Source organism: Oryzias melastigma, linkage group LG14 (assembly GCF_002922805.2).
Source record: "Oryzias melastigma strain HK-1 linkage group LG14, ASM292280v2, whole genome shotgun sequence".
Classification (NCBI taxonomy): Eukaryota; Metazoa; Chordata; class Actinopteri; order Beloniformes; family Adrianichthyidae; genus Oryzias; species Oryzias melastigma.
In genome coordinates this window covers 14,282,510-14,298,614 of record NC_050525.1, presented here as the reverse complement: position 1 = coordinate 14,298,614, position 16,105 = coordinate 14,282,510, and the positions used below count along the sequence as shown (strand labels likewise).

Sequence of the window (16,105 nt, the reverse complement as noted above, 5' to 3'; positions counted from 1 at the left end):
TGGGATAACAAAGTAATATCCATACATTTAGATCCAGTTTTTTTCAGGCAAATCATAACACCAATGTTTTGACAATTTTTTTTTCCCTATAATAAGTTAGAGTTTTAAACCTGATGAGGACGGATATAATCTTTACCATTGGGTTGAATGTAACACACCTGCCACTAGTCCTGGGCGACGTTACGATACATATGGTGTGGGCGATAGAAAAGTGTATATCGTGCCATTTCTCTATTGTTTTTATTTATTTTATTTTTTTTATTGATAAACTTTTGTGCAGAAATGTGTTTTCCTACAAAGAAACGTGAAACTCTTGTGGATTTTAAAAAATGTTTACATGTTATTTACTTGAAAACATAAAATCAGAGAAAAGTAAACACTGACATTTTTGTTATTTTTTTCAGAGAATACCTAAAAATATACTTTATTGTTTTTGTGATATAAAATAATTTATATTATCAAGATTTGTTTTGCATATTGCCCAACACTAGCTGTCACAGGCATTCTTATAAAATAAAATACACTTTTATCATAAATTCATTAAGAAATTGTTTATTTTTCCAAGCATAGATTTTAGAAATTCATTGAGACAGCTACAGGTTATGGTTGAAAATAGTTAAAGCATCATAAAAATAACACAAAGGCTAGATAGTATTTATTGTTCTAAATCTTCAGCTGTATAGTTAATTAAATAATTTTATATCTTATGTCAAAAAAATGTTTAAAAATGTCTCTTAAAAAACTGCCAGTCAAAAACAGGCATAAACATCCATTCAAACATGTTGTCTTACTTTGCTCCACTTTAGTCCATTTCCGTTTTCAGAATAAAAGACTGTAAAACCTTCAGAAGAGGAAGTTCTTGTTATCACGGACATATTTGGGGACCTATAGATATAAACAGGTTATGCTGCGTTTATTGTAATGGTAACATTTTTTTACAGCACATTGTGTTTTGGAACTTCTTAAAAAAACAAAACCCTATTGTGTCTCTTGTTCGTTGCGCTATGCATACAAGCTCCAGTAAATGATGTTGAAGAGCAGGTAAGCCAAAGGAAATATAACTCTGGAGTAGGAGTCGATCATGTAGCTGTTGCTCATGATGAAGTTGAGGTTGTGTTTTATCGTGTTCCGGCGGCGGAGCCTGGTCCCCTCTGAAGGCGCAGAGATGGTGGAGTTTCGAGATTGCGTGTTTCTCTCTGTGTTCGGGGTGCTGGCCGCCTCGGGGAAAGAGGGCAGGTCAATGTCGTTGTCATGGAAACACCCATCGAAGGCCATAGCCTGGTTAGCGTTATAGGAGCTGGGAATCTGTGGAAACAGAGAGCATGTTGGGATGTCTGTTTGTGCTGATGATTCAGGACTGACTTAAAAAAGACCTTTGCGTTCTTTAGCTTCTTCATCTCCTCCACCGTGGTGAAATAGTTGACGGCAGCGTATTCGATGACAGACAGAAAGACGAACAGGAAGCTGGCCCACAAGTAGATGTCCACGGCTTTGACGTATGAGACCTGCGGCATGGAGGCTGAGACGCCGGTGATGATGGTGGACATGGTCAGAACCGTGGTGATGCCTGAGCACACAAAGCGACGGCACAAAGTATTAAAAATGTTGATTTACAAAGTCTGGGAGGATTATAATACATGCAGTGCATTTAAATGTAGGTCAGTGGATCACAATCCCTGCAGTGTAATAATGTCTCTGTATGCCACAGGTCCCATCACTTAGAAAAAATATTAAAAAGACACAAAAGCTCCAAAAAAAAACAAAAAACATTAATGACTGCTTGCAGTTTTTAAGCCACAGACACACGAGTTTGCTCTAAATCAAAGAAATTTGAATATGCATCGTAAAAGGGATTAAATAAAACAAAGATTTATGCATTTTTGTTCTCTGTTATCCTTGACTACCGAACTTTAAGGATAGAAAACGACCCCAAATTTTAGTTATGGACTGTTTAAGCTCTAAATCATACATTATTAGTTACCTTAATCTCTACATTCCTATAATTGGTAAATCTCATACCCAAAGAGACACGTGCAGGCACAGCCCTCCTGTCGATCCAGAAGGAAACCCAAGACAGCATGACCATCAGCATGGTTGGAAAGTAGGTTTGGAGCATGAAGAAAAAGATGTGCCTCCTCAGAATGAAGTTGATGTAGAGCCGATTGTACCAACCTGAAACAGAGACAAAAAATATATATATATTTAGAAACAAACATTTGCTCAAAATTGCAGCTGAGATCACAAATAATTCATTTTGTGCAGAAATGTATTGAATCTTAGGAAGGGCTTATATCTTACACTTAATGATGGAGGACATATTAAGTAAATTAAGTTTAAAATTGCATTTCTGAGTTTTTCTTTATTAAAATCATTGTGAATCAGCCACATAAGTGTGCAACAAGCTTCCTGCCCCGCTCCATTTTTATACATCCACCTGCAGGCAAATATCCATTGTTTTCCTCATCTAAGCTGGTATCTTTGAAACTGTATGGCTGGATAGCTCTGATATTGATTACCATTTTTGTTGCACCACTAATGTTACTTGGGGTTATTAGCTCATTTAAGCTATAGCGGGAGAGCACATCAATAGTGTGCTCTTATCTATGGGTGATGGGAAGAGGAGTGGGGTTGCTCGGCCTCAATGGGCCTAAAACTCATAGGCCAAATTCAAATTAACTACTGTGCTTATTCAGCAACTGTGTGCTAGAAAATTATTAATGTTCTTTGATTTAAGCCAAAAACTGCATTATCACAATTAAAAGACACTTTCAAAGGAATCCAAAAATGGAGTAGGACTGTTACTTGGTTGAGCGTAAAAATGGAATTAAATCCCAAAAATGAAGTAAAGAAAGAAGTTAATAAAAATATATATATTTAGCCAGAGCCCAGACTGTTTTGAACCAAGTGAAGGTCAAGAAAATGACCTCTAGTGTGTCATAGAAATAAAGGTAAAACAACTGACACATATTGGAAGTCAGTTTTGAACTAGACAAAGGTAAAGGTCACATGGGTTTGAACATTTCCACTGGTTTTAGCTACAGTGACGTGTCCAGAGGCGGAGAGCTTCACATACCAGTGCTGCTGTAGAAGGCGAGCCCAAAGGACGGCTGGAAGTCTTCAACAAAAAACTGAGAGAGCACAATCTCATCAGTCCTCAACGAATCATTCCCGTTCTTCCAGTAGAGCATTAGATCGTTCTCATTGTATGCATCTTCAAGAAAGGAGAGAATGTGTCTCAGCATTCAGTCAACAAAGACAGACATTAAGAAAAGAACAGAACACAGAAATATTTTTGCGTTTTTTGTTCGTATTTTCATTTTAACTCTTATTTGTCATTGTTCACATTCAGATACTGTCTTTTAATTATTTTTTTTAACCCTATATAACCATCTGAATCACATTTGATGGATTCATTTGTGAGACCTCTATTGCATTAGCATGACTAAAACTTTATTTAAACCCATTATAACTTGGTAAATGATTTTTTTTGGCCCTGTAGTTCATCATCTTTCCACTAGGGGTAGTAGAGAGGCTTTTCCTGCTCATTTCAAAATGGCTGCTTCCATATAATCTCAAAAACACTTTTGACAATAAAAAGTTTAACACATTTTTAAACTTTATGATGAGAATATTACTATTATTTCTTATTGTTTAATGACTACTTGCTGAATTGGAAAAAAAATGCTACTTTTTTGTTAATTAATTATTTATAACAGAGTTACACCTTGTTAAAAATTGGTGGATCAAGTTTAAGATCCAAATTTTTTTGCATCTTTAACTAACATTGTTGTGGACAAACAATTACAAATTCACCCAATGTATCATTACTGATAACATATATATCTCACTAAAGAATTATATTGCATTTTTGTGGATTTAGGGTTTAAGAAACACGGTTCCTAAAAATTTGAATTTTCTGTCAATTCTCTGACATAGTGAGCTTCACAGGCTTAATTGTAAAGAGTTTTTTCAAAAAGGTTTTTTTTTAAATGATAAAAATTATAGCTCTGCATTAGAAGCAGCTCAACAGAACATACACCATTTGATTGACTTGAGGTACTAAACGCATACATGCAAGGGTGAATGCATGCATGTACACTTGAAGTGTTTTTTTAAACACTAAGGAGCAGCCATTCATTTTTTTTTTTAACAATGTCAATAAAGGCGATTCTGATTCTTATGTAATCACTGAGAAAAGTTAAATATAATCAGTCACTGCAGTCACACAGGATGCCCACTACAGCAAATATGAAACAGAGGACTGTTGTGTGTCCAGTTTGGTCGCTGTAAGCCTGGACGCCTGAATGAGGCGGATACTCACAGCTCTCCAGCTCTAGAGAGCAGTTCTGTGTGTCCAAAGGGAAACTACTGAAGTCCATTGAACAGAGCGCCGTCACAGTGATCCTACAACACACAGTATTGTTTGGTGAATGTCAACACGATAAAGGAACTTTGTATTAACCACGTTCACGGAGATTATGCTTGGTCTTAGATGTGTGAACAGTGACGATAAAAGACAAAAAAGTACAGAAGTCTTTAAGCGTTAAAATTTTGTGACTCATTTTCCAGGAGGTTTTAAAGACTCAATGCAATCAAAATTGTGTTTTAAAGATGGCATTTTCCACGATGGAGGACAAACGTAAAGAAAATTAAACTTTAAATTGCATTTATGAATATTTCAATATCCAAATTGTTGTGTGTCAGGAGCTTTTAGATGTGACACAGAAGCCAAAAGCCAAAACCTTTCTGCTAAAAACATTGTGATGCATCCACTTCTACACGACTAGAAACACGTACGTCTTCAAAACTGTCTTCCAATATTCCTTGCTCTTTTTGTTGCACCGCTAATGTTAAGTTGGGGTTGTAAGCTAGCAGGAGAGAGTGTAAACATAGGGATAATGGGAAATGAGAGCTGGCTTACTCTCCATAAACAGTCCGTAGAAATAATGCTACAACAACCCACAACTCTGATATGAATTTCTAATGAAGTCCTGCCGCTCTGCAGAAACTATGTCCAAGAAAGTATTATAAGTTTTTGATTTTGGCTAAAAACGGCACAATCACAATATAAAGACAACTGTGAACTATTTTACAGTAAATCAAAAGATGATCAAAGCGGTAATTTCAGCTTTACCGGACACTGTAGAGAATGTTGCCATCAGGAAAAACCCTCAGCATGATGTTTTCCATGGTTGTGTCATGGATAAAGGACCGTTTGGAGTGGACAAAGAACACATCTGGAACCCAAATTTTCTTGATAAGGCGTGAATCAAATGTGCGACTCTTGTTGCTGCTAGAGGGGAAGGCCAGTCGGTCATCCTGCCAGTAGTGTCTCAGATAAAGTGTCATTGTGAAGTCCTGGCAAAGTAAGGAACAGAACAACCAAACTCTGGTAAAATATAAAGGAAGTTAAAGGGGTTAATTGATACAACTAACAAGAAAACCCAGTAATCTCACCATGTTTACTTCCGATATGCTGTCGATGCTCTCCACCTGGACGTCTATGCCGACAGGAAGGGCTGAGCCTGTGAAGATGACATCTATCAGTTAAGGTTAAAGCAGTTTTTGAATAATTCACAATTCATCTGTACACTATATAAATGATACATATGCAGAACTATAAATAAAAACTAAGGGAGTTTATGTTGGTTGTCAAGGAAAACACTGCTTAATAAACACCTCAAGCTTTAATTGTAATTATCCATTTATCATTTTGCATGTAGGCTTCATTTTTTTTCTGTGGCCTCAGAGGCAGAAGTGTGTCAAAGCCACAGCTGGGTGACCTATAAAACCTCAAAGAAATACCAACAAAGCGTTAGCATCCGAACTCATGCATAAAAGGTATTAAAGCACAAAGCTCTGAAATTACTGGAGGTTTATTGTTGTCTAAAGCCAGCCAACACAAAAAAATATGGTCAGATTTTTTAAATTAATATTTAAAACATTCTTAACATACTTTTTTACGATTTTAAATGTCAAATTTACTGTAAAATAAAGCCAAAACTAAAAAGTCAATAATAGCAAAATGAAATGAAATGAATCAATTGGTTGCAGAGCAGCAGCTGAGTTCATGCAAAAATGTCATGATGCAGCATGATGCTGGTTATCAATTACATATTTACATCTAGATTTTCCAGGTCTGGTGATGTCTGTGTTTGTGTAAAAAATGACTTTTACAATGAGATTAGAATTCTACTTATGAACAAAAAGCTGCAGACCCCTTGAATTTTAACTTCAAAACAAATTCAGAGAAATAGAGCTTCTGCAGACATAACATGAAGCTTTTGGTTAAAATATCATTCTAACCTTCTAACAACTGCAGACCAGGAGCGCAAGAAAAATCGATTTGGCAATAAATCACAATAAAACATTTGGCGATACTTCCATCGATTAAAATGTTGACAAGACAATATTTATGTCATTATTTATGAGCATCTATCAGCTTCTTACTTTTTGTTTTCCACTAGTTGGTAGCACACTGAGCCTCTTTTATTAAAATGAAAGACAAATTAATATTCAGGTAGAGTTGTTTTTAAAGTCACACTCTGAAAACAAAAGTGAAAAATTGTTCTGGTAGAGTCTTGGAATTTATCGTGATATGTATCGTATCATGGGACACGCTTTTGGCACTCCTGCTGCAGACAGTTACAAATACACTAATGAAATTATGTTTCTGTAGCATCATTTGAACAGGACATAAACACTGAACAGCTGAATGTGTGTCTACTCTAAATGTTTCCTTCTGTTCTATCAGACATATTGTCCATATGGAATTCTCCACATTAAATAGACTACTCATTATTTCTAATGTAATCTCTTTAACCCTACAGAAGTCAAGCTATTAAGTAGGAGTGAACACTATGAACACACTCATATTGTCTGGTGAAATCTGTCTATGAGAGCATCCTTTGTGGGAAACAAATTTGAATTCCAAATCTCAAAAATGTAAGAATAAATATTATAGAGTATCAGTTCTGTTTTAGCATACATATGGGTAGTTCTCAAAATAAAAATTGAATTAAAAAACATTAACTAAAAAAAACGAAGGTGATGCTTGACCGTCTATCTGTCATCAACTGTGAGGCAAGCAGGTGTTACCATGGTGATGCATCTGGGTAAAGAAATGAAGCAGCTGTATGACTCTGGGTTGAACCCAAAGACGCCTCTAATCCTGTTTCTTTACACAAGCCCCGGCACACAGGCAGGCTGGGGCGTGGACGGCTGTGTGGACGGCTGACATAAAGGAAAGGTTTAAGTGGGTCATGGTACAGACCGCACAATGTGGACAATGTTTATGTTATGTAATAGACAGATTTGGTGGGTACAGTATGATGTTTAGAGGTGAGCTGGAATTGAATGATAATTCAAGACTTATCATAACTCAGATGGAAAATGATTTAGCTTAAAGATATATGAAATATAAAGGGGAAAAAATAGTTTAATTATTTGTTGTTTATGTCTGAGTGTAAAAAGCAACCCAGCCATGGCCTGTGTTTGAAAGTGCACTCAGGTGCAGTATTAAGTTCAGATTATTGTTTCTGCTCTGCTGGCGGCAGTCATTGTCTCATGCAACCAACAATCTAGGTCATCGAGCTTTTTTTTTTTTTTTTCAAAAGCCAAAGACAAGCACAGTAATCTACATTAACCTCGCTGTGCTGCCTGGAAAGGACACGGCTTTTATCACTGAGAAGAGAAAAAAAGTAAAAAAACGGAAGGAAGTATTTTCTTCAATTACCTCCAAAACCGGGGCGCATTGCAAAGTCGTGATCTTCAATCCGAAGAAGCTGCTCAGACTTAATTAATAGGGACTTGGTGCTATCCAGCTTTTTCATCTTAAGATCAACTCTTCTGGAAAACAGAATTAAAGAAACATCAACACAGCTTTCGTTAAAGCTATTTTTGCCTTGTTTAGTTTTCTCTCTAGCACTGAAACTTTAGGAAAAAAGAAAGTAACATCTGTGTTTGTGGTTTTAGCAGAGTCTAATTGGGTTTTAGCACTGATTAAAAGCAAAAACCCAGGCCCAAATGAAAAAAAAGAAAAAACCCTGGTACTTTGAAAATAGGTCAAAGGAAGGATGGAATCCCGCTTTAGAATCTCTCCTGAGCAGTCATCCAAGAAACAAACCTTTTAAAGCATTAAAAAAAATGACGTGACACCATGTGTGACCTTGATCCAACATTAATGGAATCACTGTGATTAATCATCAGTTATGCAAGAACATTTCAATGGTGCCATCAATAAAGTAAAAATAAAATAATCCAAGAAATCCTTGTTTGGCTCACCCTCCATGCTTTAGCTTAGTGTCCCCATGCTTTAGTTTAGAGTTCTCTCCGACGTAGAGCTCCTTGTGTCTCCTCTTTTTGGGAAAAGTGCTGCTGTTGAGCTGAGTGACAGGCCACAGCCAGGCCAAGCACATCAGTCTTAAGGCCAGGAGGGCCAATCTCATGGTTGAGACGGGACTTGAGACACAAGAGGAACCCAAATGTCCCTCCCAGCTGGTCGGCGTCTCGCTCAGGGAGATCCACGGAGGTCCCCGTCCTTCACGGATGCATCCATGTCCCGGAGGCACTCATCCTGCCCTGCCACCAAAAAGCTGAAGCCGCTATATCCCACGCTCTCATCTCCTGTTAGGCATCAGATCAGATATCCAGTGCTTAGCTCCACAGCTCAGGCATCATCGTGGCTAAGTTTGCTCGTCACTGTGCCATCCCTCTGCTTATGTGTCCTGACGCAACATGTGGCTCCCTGCTGTCCCCTCCCTCCGATTTAAAACCAAATATCAATTTGTTTCTATAATGACAAAGGAATACCATTAATTCCTCTCTAATCTTCTTTTCTGTGGGTGGTGAAATCTTTCAGTAACCTACAAACTGGAGGCAGCACAGTGGAGTTAATACAGCCAGCAGTTTCATCATCGCTGGGACCAGATAAAAATAAAAACCCTACATCCTACTTTTATACGTTGAAGGATTTTCCTCCCTAAGTTGTTCCCGGTGGCATGGGGAGGATGCGAATGATCTCATCAAACGGAGACAGATGCAGCCGTATGTCCTGGGTGACATCTGCACACACTGACCTTAAGGACTCTGTGTGCTCAGTTCTGAAACTAGATGAAGAATTGCTGAAGCTCTTCTTCTGGAATTAAATAATAAAACAATATTTTCATTAAATACGCTTTAAATCCTGTCGTATTCTTATAAACAGAATAAACATGGGTCGTGGAGTTTTGGTGCTTGCACATTCATGTTGGAAAATGTGCTTCCAAAATACCAAGAGATTAATGCATTATTGGTGTTGGCCTGACTTCCCTGTAAAGCTCCAAGTGACCTTTTGGGAACCTTTTACTCTGATGCTGTTTTTGCACAGTAAAAATACTGATAAATTATTTTTTTTGTGTATGAATACCAGCAAGGCCCCTTGTAAAATATATTTGCGTTTGGAACATAAATGTGCCAAAAGAATTTAGGATTTTAGTTAATTGAATAAATAAAATTGAAATAAAAAAGATGATATTATAGAATATAATACACATATGTCAATTATACCCAAATAGAAGCAGATTTCATGAAATAACTCAGCATTGACAGAATTATATGGGTGGGATGCCCCCTTTAATCTGGGATTAATTTTGATTGAGGACAGGCATGAGCAGTGCGATCTTGAAGAAAGACGCACGTGGACCTTGGCTCACTCTGTACATGTGAGCCTGCAGCTGCTTGGCAAGCGTTCACACATGGAGGTGGAGGCTCATCTCTGCCCTCCAGAGGTCAGAGAAGATAAGACTGAGGTGGGAGATGCTTAGTTTTCAATTTTAAGGAAAAAATTCCACCTGTCTTTAAAGATTTGCAAATCATATTTTTAATTCTGTCATCCACAAAATAATAAAAATAAGAAGACGAGGCATAATTTAATAAATAGTATAAATAAAGCATCACAGGTAAAATTAGGACCAGGTGTCAATTAAAAAATGTAACTAATTAATCACAAACTTGGAAAAAAAACACATTGCGATTAATTTTTTTTTCTTAGTTAAAATATTTGCCGACCACTTATTATCTACCAATAATCCCAATATGAAATCACACACAAAACTGTACATTTAAAAAGTTTATTTAAATACACAAGTAAAAGCCTGTCTGAATAAAATTCTCTTCAGAAGCTTTTTCTTTTTAATAAAAAAGATATAATTAGAAGCTTGTCTTTTGAGGCCATTAAAAGTTAAAACTAACATTTTAAAATCATTTCTAAAATCGAGCAGTAGCTGGTGAGACAAAAATAAAACTGGTCTGATGTGTGCACTTCTATTGGTTCCTGTTAAAAACCTCGCTGGATGAACTGGAGACGGGCGACAGCAGATTTGTTTAAAACAGTTACAATATTCTAAACTAGAGGAGATAAAAGCATGGATGACTAACTCCAGGTCGGATTTAGAAAGGATGGACCTCAGTTTGGAGATGAAAGAAACAAGGTGTTGTTGAATGAAAGAGATTTTCTGATTAGGGGCAATATTTCAGTTTTCTGTTGGTTTATTTGAATGCAGTTATTTGAAACCCATTTTTAAATAAAAAAGACAGTTCAAAAGTTATGCAACCTCATATAATTGTGACTCATTAAATAAAGAGTAAAGTTGAATATCATCTGCATAAAAAATGACTTTCGTAAAACAGCAAACAGCAAAAAAAAATCAAGATAATTTGATAAAATGTGTTATTGGTTCAGTGTATACTTTGGCATTGAACCATTTCTCTTGTTTTCAGGATTAACGTCTCTAGTTATAAAATGGAACAGTCTCTTCAGATGTAATGCAACATTCACCATATGATTGCAGTTATTTGATAAAATGAAAAAGCCTGCACCACAGGAGTTTTTCTAAGTTGGAAGGTTGTGGAACACTCACAGCAAAGTGGTTAAAGTTTCACCTGCCTGGTTAGTTAGTCAGTGTTTCATTAGTGTAAGAAGGGATGTAAAGGGGTTTCACAGTGAAACGGGCCGCTGCACTCGGCTGATTTTCTCAAGCGTGCGTGATTTCTGCCTCAGGTTTGTCACCTCGCCATAACACCCAGCAGACATGGAGGTGACACACGCAGTTGAGTTCCTGCTGCTGGTTCTTCTGGAGAAACTGTCTTGGAGCGACACAAAAGGTATCGTAGAAATGAGGATTTGTCCTTTTAGTGTTTGTGATTGCTTAATTTAAGTTCATGTGAATATTCTGGAGTTTGTGTCAAATTGTTGGGCTGTTTCAAAAGAAAAAAAATCAAGTATTTATAAAAATCAAAAAGTGTGGAATATTGAAGCAAAATTAAAGTCTGAAGGACAAGTGAGGATATAAAATTATGCTAGTTGAGAACAGAAAAAGTTATTATGGACGAGTGAAATGTATGTCCAAATCCAGACTGGACAATAAAGTTTTGCCATTCAAACTAAATTGTTCCATTTATATTTGCTTGCCACCCATTTCATTTTCAATTGTGCGATTTTAGAAACTGGAATTAGCTTCTTGTGAGAGTTGTGTGACACTTCTAGAACCCAAATAATCAAGAAATGCTTTCAAAACATATGTACTTTTACATTATTTAAGAAAAAATATGGCTACTTATGATGGAGAATTAGGGACACCAAAAAAGTAATATTTTAAGTTTTCTTCTTATAAATTTACAAGATTTAAAGTAATAATTTATTTATTTTTTTGTTTGTAAACTGGCCCTAATACTCACATTCAGACAAAAACTGAATTTATCTTCATGTTTTATGGAAAGGTGAGAAGTGTGAAAACTTGTGCAGATTTATTAGATTTTTTTTGTCTATTTGCACTTATGCAAAAATAAATAAAAGGTATAGAAATACATAAAAAGTAGTTGCAGGAAGAGGCAAAAAACCCATATGGGATAATAATACAGACTCTACCTAATACAACTTTAAATTAACATAAACTACAATTATACAATTGTATACATTCACAATTATGCACTTTAACCCTCTCAAAAAAACCAAAACAGAAACATTTACATTTCATGATACAATCCTTTTCTTATCAGGTTTATGAACATAAACCAAAAAAGGAACAAAAACGAGGTAAATGGAGGAAGAGTCTTACTAAATACCTACAACTAGGGTAAGATTTTTGGCTAAAGATGTTATATTCATATATTAAATCAAGAACTATCATATAAAGTATTGCATGTTTGTCAAAGTAAGATCACTGACCAGGTAAGCAGTGAACTGAAAGGCCTGTTTGAGCTGAAGTCGATGCTTAAATAAAGAAAATCTACGCTTCCTATCCTAAAACGAACGATTCCCTCAGTGGTTCTTCCAGATGCTAATGTCACCTGCATCATCCCTGAAGACTGCATCCTGCCCTGCAGCTTTAAACCCACCAGCACCGTGGTAATCCACTGGTACAAGCAGCAAATCCCTGTCCACAGCTACTACTACAACAAGGATCAGTTTGGGCTGCAGAACAAGCATTTCAGCGGACGGACAGGCCTGTTCAACTCTCACATCCCTCACGGCAATGCCTCCCTGCTCCTCAGAAGGGTGAAAGTTCAGGACAGGGGGAGGTACAAGTGCTACACCAGTACACGGAAACGCAACCAGGAGATGTTTGTCAACCTGGAGGTGAAAGGTCAGTGTGCTGCCATGGTATTGGCCCCCGTTTATCTTGGATTTGTTGCTTTCACTGCGTCTGCAGACTGCTTTTGACTTTATGCTCAGAACAGCTTTGGGGTGGTGAAACGAGGTGGGCGTGCCGGCACGGTAGAACATTTGCACGTTTTTTCCATCGGCAGGCTGAGTTTTACTTGTGTTTTAATGGCTCGGGTTTTGGAAACCCATTAAGGGTTAATTACCAGCTCCTTTAAAAAACTAACAGTCTCTTGTTTGTCAATTTTCGTTGTCAAAAATGTGCAACATTTATTTTTTCAGCATGTTGCCACAACTTAACAAGTTCATTTATTTTCATTTCCCCCAAATTAAAGAGTTCATTAAAATTCTCTCTTTTTATTGGCTCAAGTCAAACTAGATAAATATGCTCAAATGAAGTAAGTAAAGTTAAATAAACCTTAAATAACTTTCAATATTTTTTACTCTACATAAAATATATATTTTGTCAAAATTATACAAAGCGCAAGATAACATTGGGTAATTCATAACAATAAAATGAAATAATCTGGAGGGACGGGTATAATTACCCAGAGGGCCATGACTTTAACATATGTTCACATTAGAGGATAAAAAAGTTTTAAGTGTCAAGTTTAATTTTTGTTCAGAATCTGTAAACACGTAGTTCACACTTTAAATACATAAATGATATGGTACAACTCACTTCTTATTTATTCTTTTGTCTCTCTCCATATATTTTGATATTTGAGTCACAAAACCTTTATAATATTTAAAGCTCTGTACACATTTTCAGTTCACCTATTTGAGTGTGGTATCAACTGGATTTTGTAAAACTATTTTTTCTTAACCCAAAAAGAAGATCCTTCATGACTCTGCTGGATGTCTAGAATTTTGCTCATAGAAATTTGTCCTGTAATTCATCTTTAAGCACGTTTTGTGAATGATCTTTATCATAAACAGCAATTTTTAAATAAAACTATTTTTTTAAATATATTACAACATTTTTTCCTCTTATATTTTTTACAGTTTTACTGCATTTTTAAAGACATTAAGTCATTGAACTTTTTCTATTAAATTATTTATTTTTAAAAAATAAATAAATAAAATCTTCATTTTAATTTTATCACAGTATATGTGCAGTAGGGGGGTTTAAAATGGCGATATGTCACAATATTTTGTTGGTGATACTTGCATGGATTTAAAATGCTGCACCTGTTTTCCAGGTTATATTCTATATGTTGAATTGATGACTATTAACTCGTGTCTTTCCTCCAGCTCCTATTCAGACGGTGACTATTACTATGACAGACGAGTGGGTCACTTGCTCTTCGCAGAACGTTTACCCCGTACCTCAGATATCATGGGCCACAAACCCCCCCTCAGCCCAGGATGTTATTGGAAATTCCACCATCAGAACCACCGACCACAAGGGTCTGTTTACTGTGGAGAGTATGGTGAGGATTGTGGGTAATCTCACCAGCTATACCTACCTCTGCTCTTTTAAATCGGCTGACAAAACTCAAGTTTGGACGGCTTCATGGAAGAACCAAGGTGTGTTTTCACAACATTAAATCATGAAGCTTTTTTATTCGAATAAAAGTATTTTACTGCATTTCATTTCAGAGGGTTTAACCCACGAGGAAGGTCGTCCGCTGCTCATCCCCTGCAACGCTCCTCAAATGCTCCTCAACTTTTCCCTCTCTTGGACCTTCTCCTCCTCCAGTGAGCCCACACTCATCTTGAAATATGACAACAGAACCAGACACACTGTAAACCAGTGGGAGGGTCAAGCAGAACTGGACCAGGACTTGGTTCTGCTGGGGGACGCATCTCTTCTACTTAAGAAGCCCGACAGTCAAGATCATTCTGGGACGTATACCTGCACGTTCTCAACCTTAAACAGCAAACACATCCTTCAAACCAACGTCAACATCACTGTAGCAGCAATGAGTGAGTGTTTTTCTGACTTTAGAAAATTAATTGTTAATGCACACACACACTAAAACCTCCTGAATGTGCAGGTGTGGATGAGCAAAGCATGCAGAGATCCTGGTGGAGCACCGCAGCTTCTGCAGCGTTTGTCCTGTTTACCGTTATTGTGGCTCTGCTTCAGTGTGTTAAGCAAAACGGTATGTGCTGCACGCAATCTGTCATGTAGATAAAGGGGCTGGAATGTACTGTTAGGAGGATCCACTGCTAAAACTTGTTTATGACTTTTCAGATATGCTACATATTTCTTCACATCTTTAAGGAAATTGTAATTTTCACGATTAGATAATTGAAATGAATCTTAACTATAAAACTTAAAGATAAACTAAAAATGTGGAACATCTTTGATCACAATCTTCTGTCTTCCAAAAAAACAGCCTATGAAAATATGTATTAGTAAAGCATATTAAAAAATACCTTTCTGCTCTAAAATAAAAAATAGGAGGAATGTTTTGAAAATGAGTTGAATTAACTCTTTTATAGCTTTAAAACAAATAATTTATCATTTAAGTAATAACTTTTTTCGCTTTTTATATTTTTTCTTGCAAGAGAAAGAAAAAAAATTATAGTTTATCAACAAAAAATGGAACAAAAAAATGGTGGCATGCTGAACATTTTAATGAGCAATCTGTGGGAAAAAGGAAAACTTTTAAATAAACCATCTAGAAACACAAAATGTACTAAAATCGAAAGAAACAACGCATTGATAGTAGCACTAAAGTGTGGGGTTTCAGTCTATTAACTTCCAAAAAATTCTGTCTGAATAACACAAGAATTGAGTTCAATTTAAAAAAAAGTTCAATTAACTTTAATGGCAAATAAAAAGAAAACTAACATTTGAACCTGCATTTTACATTGTTTCTTATCTGTTGCAGCAAAAGCAAACAGCACCACCTCACACAGACACAACGGAACCGGAGTTATTGAGGGGGGACTTCTCCTTTACATGGACCTGAACCCACATGGTGCTGAACTGGATAAGGAACGAGCACACGATCAGGCCAGCAGCCTCGTGACCGGGCTGGACGACTCTGACAGGACTTTGGGGGCGAGTCCTGAGGCTGAGCAGGAGGAGGAACCTGTAGAACCTGCAGGGGACGCAAACGAAGAGCAACGATTTGACTGTAGTGAACCAGTGTGATGCTGCAGACGCTCCAGTCAGAACCAGTGAAGAATTTAAATACAAGAGATCGTATCGATGAGTGTAGACGGAAATGTGCTGTTTTCTTTTAACACTTTAACTTTAGATTATTTATTTTTGATTTCCATGAACAGAGAAAAACATGGCTGTCCAAGGTAATTTTATTTGTTTTCCATGTTCGTGAAATTCTTATAATTGGATTAAACCTTAATTAAAAAGCAGAAGAATTGTCCTACTAATAGTTCAAGAGCAATTTGACATGAGGAAGCAAGATATTAAAGTTTACCTTCACAGAAAGGTCAGGATTGTTATTCTCTTTAAAACTTAGACTCATCTATGCATCACAGTAACTGAAA

At 36.6% G+C, this 16,105-nt stretch overlaps 2 protein-coding genes across 2 annotated transcripts; one reads left to right on the top strand and one right to left on the bottom strand.

The window, feature by feature from the left end:
- Window positions 1-540: 540 nt before the first annotated feature.
- gabrr3a (gamma-aminobutyric acid type A receptor subunit rho3a) lies at window positions 541-9,859 on the bottom strand. Its single transcript, XM_024266230.2, has 9 exons — window positions 8,284-9,859; window positions 7,736-7,848; window positions 5,458-5,525; window positions 5,135-5,358; window positions 4,322-4,404; window positions 3,074-3,211; window positions 2,020-2,172; window positions 1,374-1,567; window positions 541-1,305 (listed from the first exon to the last, which is right to left on the bottom strand). The coding sequence occupies exons 1-9, from the start codon at window positions 8,445-8,447 to the stop codon at window positions 1,003-1,005; spliced, it is 1,440 nt and encodes a 479-aa protein (XP_024121998.1). The 5' UTR covers window positions 8,448-9,859; the 3' UTR covers window positions 541-1,002.
- Window positions 9,860-11,069: 1,210 nt separating this feature from the next.
- hhla2a.1 (HERV-H LTR-associating 2a, tandem duplicate 1) lies at window positions 11,070-16,105 on the top strand. The gene is made up of 6 exons (XM_036215321.1): window positions 11,070-11,142; window positions 12,303-12,623; window positions 13,895-14,170; window positions 14,243-14,569; window positions 14,641-14,748; window positions 15,484-16,105. The coding sequence occupies exons 1-6, from the start codon at window positions 11,070-11,072 to the stop codon at window positions 15,747-15,749; spliced, it is 1,371 nt and encodes a 456-aa protein (XP_036071214.1). The 3' UTR covers window positions 15,750-16,105.

Coding starts and splice junctions, on each gene's coding strand:
- hhla2a.1 (XM_036215321.1), top strand. CDS start 11,070: ATGGAGGTGACACACGCAGTTGAGTTCCTGCTGCTGGTTCTTCTGGAG. Junction 11,143..12,302: donor GTCTTGGAGCGACACAAAAG/GTATCGTAGAAA, acceptor CGATTCCCTCAG/TGGTTCTTCCAGATGCTAAT. Junction 14,570..14,640: donor CATCACTGTAGCAGCAATGA/GTGAGTGTTTTT, acceptor CTGAATGTGCAG/GTGTGGATGAGCAAAGCATG.
- gabrr3a (XM_024266230.2), bottom strand. CDS start 8,447: ATGAGATTGGCCCTCCTGGCCTTAAGACTGATGTGCTTGGCCTGGCTG. Junction 2,173..3,073: donor CGCCTTCTACAGCAGCACTG/GTATGTGAAGCT, acceptor TCTCTGTTTCAG/GTTGGTACAATCGGCTCTAC. Junction 1,306..1,373: donor AGAAGCTAAAGAACGCAAAG/GTCTTTTTTAAG, acceptor CTGTTTCCACAG/ATTCCCAGCTCCTATAACGC.